Raw genomic sequence first — 4,849 nt, 5'->3', positions numbered from 1 at the left:
TCTTTTATTGAATGTTATATTTTAAGGAAAAATAATCTCCAACTCTTTTTAAATTATTATGAAGATACTGAATTACCAAATCAGAGTTGATAAGTGACCTAAGTGTGAAAATATTTTCATGACCCCATATTACTGGGTTTTTGTGATTTGGGTTTTGGTTTTGGTTTGTTTGTTTGTTTATTTTGTTTTTCTATTACATTAGCTCCTGTAAAAGACACCCAAATGAGAAGACTGCATCTTCTCATGTATCTGTGCAAGCTAATTTTGAGCTGCCTCTTTTTGTAGTCTTAAGAGACCAGGGAGCCTGTTGTCTATTACCCCTTACATTTCTGTAGACAAGTCTTGTGTGTACTCCTAGCCATGGCTCAGCCCCAGACACGCTTCTTCACTGACAACAAGAAATATGCGGTAGATGATGTTCCCTTCTCAATTCCTGCAGCCTCTGAAATTGCTGACCTTAGTAACATCATCAATAAATTGCTGGAGGCCAAAAATGAGTTCCACAAACATGTGGAGTTCGATTTCCTTATTAAGGGTCAGTTTCTGCTAATGCCCTTGTTCAAACACATGGAACTGGAAAACATCTCATCAGAAGAGGTTGTGGAATTGGAATATGTGGAGAAGTACACTGCCCCTCAGCCAGAGCAATGCATGTTCCATGATGACTGTATCAGTTCTGTCCGAGGGGCAGAGGAATGGATCTTGACTGGTTCTTATGATAAGACTTCTCGGATATGGTCCTTGGAAGGAAAGTCAATAATGACAATTGTGGGACATACAGACGTTGTAAAAGATGTGGCCTGGATGAAAAAAGATAGTTTGTCTTGCCTACTACTGAGTGCTTCTATGGATCAGACGATTTTCTTATGGGCATGGAATGTAGAGAGATACAAAGTGAAAGCCCTGCACTGCTGCAGAGGCCATGCTGGAAGTGTGGATTCTATAGCTGTTGATAGCACGGGAACTAAATTTTGCAATGGCTCCTGGGATAAGATGCCAAAGATCTGGGCTACAGTTCCTTCAGATGAAGAAGATGAAATGGAGGAATCCGCAAATTGACCAAGAAAGAAACAGAAAACAGAGCAGTTGGGACTAACAAGGACTCTCATAGTGACCCTCTCTGGCCACAAGGAAGCAATTTCTTCGGTTCTATGGTCAGATGCTGAAGAAATCTGCAGTGCATCTCGGGACCACACAATTAGGGTGTGGGATGTAGAGTCTGGCAGTTTTAAGTCAACTTTGGCAGGAAATAAGATGTTTAATTGTATCTCCTATTCTCCACTTTGTAAACTGTTAGCATCTGGAAACACAGATAGACATATCAGACTGTGGGATCCCCAAACTAAAGATGGTTCTTTGGTGTCGCTGTCCCTAACCTCACATACAGGCTGGGTCACATCATTAAAGTGGTCTCCTACCCATAAGCAACAGCTGATTTCAGGTTCTTTAGATAATATCATCAAACTGTGGGAAACAAGAAGTTGTAAAGATCCTCTCTATGATCTGGCTGCTCATGAAGACAAAGTTCTGAGTGTGGACTGGACAGACACAGGGTTACTTCTGAGTGGAGGAGCAGACAAAAATTGTATTCCTACAGATATTCACCTACTACTTCTCATGTGGGGGCATGAAAGTGAATGATAAATTTGACTACAGAGATTCTTTCTGTAAATGAAATTGATAAAGAAGCCTCAGATTACATCAGTGATGGTTTAGAAAGCAGCCTCTTTAAGTTTATATAATGTTTTCACCCTTGATAGTAGCTATCACTATTTCTTTATTTTATATTTATTATACAATAGTTTATGTTGTTAAAATTTAAATGTGACCTGCCCTCTCTGCCATATGCAAACTCCTGAAAGTAAACTGAGTTTTTTTATTTCCTTTTATAGGTATTGGTTTGAATTAATTTTTGCTTTTGAAATGCTGTAAAAGCATATATTAAAAATATAGTAATTGCCCAGAGTTTTATTTCTGATGGGGAAACTTAAGTTTTCCAATGTTAGCTGTTTAAAAAAAGTATCTTAAGGAAACTAATAAATTCTAATATAGAAAAAATTAGAAATACAATTTGCTTAAGGTAAAATAGTGATGTCTAACTATAAAAAGACTTTGTGGGTATTCAGAACATTAAAACATGTAGATGTTGCCAATTAAGAGTTTGTTGAAATATTTTAGGTGAAGTACTTTGTATTAAAGCTCTGTTAGAATCCTAAAAAAAAAAAAAAAGACACCCAAACACACAAAGCTTTTGTCTAGAAAATTTGAATATTACTCTTCACAATTTTTTAAACTTTAATGTTTCATTTGTCACTACAAACCACCATTAGTCTGTTCCACACTTTCTTTATGGCATTTTTCATTTCCCTATTCCTGAAAGTGTAAATCAAAGGATTGAGCAAGGAGTTAGGATGGTGTAAAATATAGCCACCATTTTGTCAAAGGAGAAAGCAGATGGAGGTCATGCATACACAAATATGCAGGGGACAAAGAACAAAACCACAATAGCAATGTGAGATCCACAGGTGGAGAGAGCTTTCCACTGCCCTTCAGGACTATGGGTTCTCAGAGAGCAAGATGACAACATAGGAGACAAGCAACAAAGAGAAGATTATGATGCAGATAGACCCACTGTTGGCGACCACCAAAAGGCCAAAGATGTGAGTGTCGGTGTAGGCAAGCCCCAGTAATGGGTACAAATCACACATGAAGTGATCAATGACATTGGGGCACAGAAGGGCAGCTGGAAAGTAAAGAGAATTTGTATCATGGAATGCAGAAACCCCCCATCCAGGCTATACCCATAAGAATGCCACAGAGCCTCCAGTTCATGATGGTTGTGTAGTGTAGGGGCTTACAGATGGCCACATAGTGGTCATAAGCCATGGCTGTGAGGACAATCACCTCCACTCCAGCAAAGAAGTGTTAAGCAAAGAGCTGAGTCATGCAGCCTCCAAAGGAGATGGTTTTCCTCTTTTGGAGGGAGTCCACAATCATCTTGAGGGCAATGACAGTGGAGAAGCAAGCATCCAGGAAGGACAGGAAAGCCAAGAAGAAGTACATGGGGGAGCCCAGGAGTGCTGGGCTGCTGCTGATGGTCACCACAATTAGCAAGTTGCCCCTGACAATTGCAATGTAGCCAAACAAAAATAAAACAAATACTATTTTATGAACATTAGGAATCTGTGAAAGCCCCAGGAGGACAAACTCAGTTACAAAGCTTTGGTTTTGCATGATTTCCAAGGGAAAGCTCAAAGCTGCCAGAGGAACATGTAGAGTGTACAATTATGAGAAAGAAAAATTTGTCTCAGGCCAGTCTAAAGTGATACAGTAGTCAATAAGAAGTTGGTGCATCCACATGAAAAATTATCTTCTGTGTTTCTAGCATCACTAAGAACACAAAATTCAAAATTTTTGAAGATGGTAGTGGGAGGTCAGGCAGAACTGAGGAGGAGAAAAAGTATTATTAGATACTTTAAAATAGCCAGAGCTCCAATAAGGGGGAATGGAGGTATCCACCTGTGTGGATAGTTTAGAAATAGTTTATCTCAACTGCCAACGCTACTCACTTAGCAGTGGCTTCTTGGAGTGAACTGTTCAGAAGCGTTCTAAGGAGAGGAGCATGACAGTGGAGTCATCATATCCACCCATGAGCACAGAATGGGAGCAGGGGGGACTTGCATGCCATCCCTGCTAGAAGTTTGCCTGATCTGCAAACAGAAGAAGAATAACATCCAGGTTAAGAGGCACTTGCAAATCATGGCTACTCTCCAAATATTTATTTAACATCTAAAATGAACTTGACTTTTAAGATGAGCTCATTCATTCCTTATAAAATAGAAAGCTACATGGGAAAGCTCCATACAAACACAGAACAAGTATCCATGTGTTGAGTTTTTTTTTTATTCATCATTTTAAAATAAGAACTGAAATTTAGAAAAAAATACCTATATCATAGTATTGCCATGAGGACTAAGTTAAATAATACCCAAAAAAAAAATTTTCTGGGCCTAGTGCCCAGGAAACAGTCCATGTTAGGTCTTATCCCTGTTTTACTGGTAGGAAACTCATGTATACAAAGATAAGGTTAACAACAGAGGCTAGATCTGGGATGTTAACAGAGAAACTCTGGCTCTAACACCTAAGTCCTTCCCACTGTGTCAAAAGAAAAGAATAAGAACTTTCCTTTTCTAGCAGGAATGCAGAGCAGGGTGGCCTTTCAATTCTCCATCCACCTGTAGAGTTTCAAGCCTTCTGATTCCCTTGTTCATGTTTGGATGAGGCCCTTTGATGAAGGACACAGAACAAATGAGTGTAGAATCAGAAGATAATGGCCAAATTACAGATACAAATAGACAACAATTTGGCATTATTTTTTTATTTTATTTTATTACGTTATGTTAATCACCATACATTACATCATTAGTTTTTGATGTAGTGTTCCAGGATTCATTGTTTGCGTATAACACCCAGTGCTCCATTCAGTACATGCCATCTTTAATACCCATCACGAGGCTAACCCATTCCTCCATCCCCTTCCCCTCTAGAACCCTCAGTTTGTTTCTCAGAGTCCATAGTCTTTCACGGTTCATCTCCCCCTCCGATTTCCCCCCCTTCATTCTTCCCTTCCTGCTATGTTCTTCTTTTTTTTAATTAACATAAAATCTATTATTTGTTTGAGAGGTACAGGTCTGAGATTCAACAGTCTTACACAATTCACAGCACTCATGATAGCACATACCCTCCCCAATGCCTATCACCCAGCCACCCCAACCCTCCCATCCCCCACCACTCCGCAACCTTCAGTTTGTTCCCGAGATTAAGAATTCCTCATATCAGTGAAATCATC

The 4,849-nt window shown here is 39.4% G+C and overlaps 1 protein-coding gene and 1 pseudogene across 1 annotated transcript; one reads left to right on the top strand and one right to left on the bottom strand.

Moving 5' to 3' along the window:
- The first annotated feature begins 231 nt into the window (after positions 1-231).
- On the top strand, positions 232-2,182 carry LOC102737140 (ribosome biogenesis protein WDR12-like). Its single transcript, XM_031017824.2, is given in 2 exon segments — positions 232-1,576; positions 1,579-2,182. Coding segments are annotated over 2 exon segments (1,269 nt in total). The 5' UTR covers positions 232-360; the 3' UTR covers positions 1,632-2,182.
- A 106-nt stretch (positions 2,183-2,288) lies between these two features.
- On the bottom strand, positions 2,289-3,234 carry LOC102731619 (olfactory receptor 4C15-like; annotated as a pseudogene).
- Positions 3,235-4,849: the final 1,615 nt, after the last annotated feature.

The sequence above is a fragment of the Leptonychotes weddellii genome, chromosome 11, assembly GCF_054177405.1.
Source record: "Leptonychotes weddellii isolate Sample4059 chromosome 11, ASM5417740v2, whole genome shotgun sequence".
NCBI lineage: Eukaryota > Metazoa > Chordata > Mammalia > Carnivora > Phocidae > Leptonychotes > Leptonychotes weddellii.
Note: the sequence above shows the minus strand (reverse complement) of the source record. Positions and strands in the feature narration are given on the sequence as shown.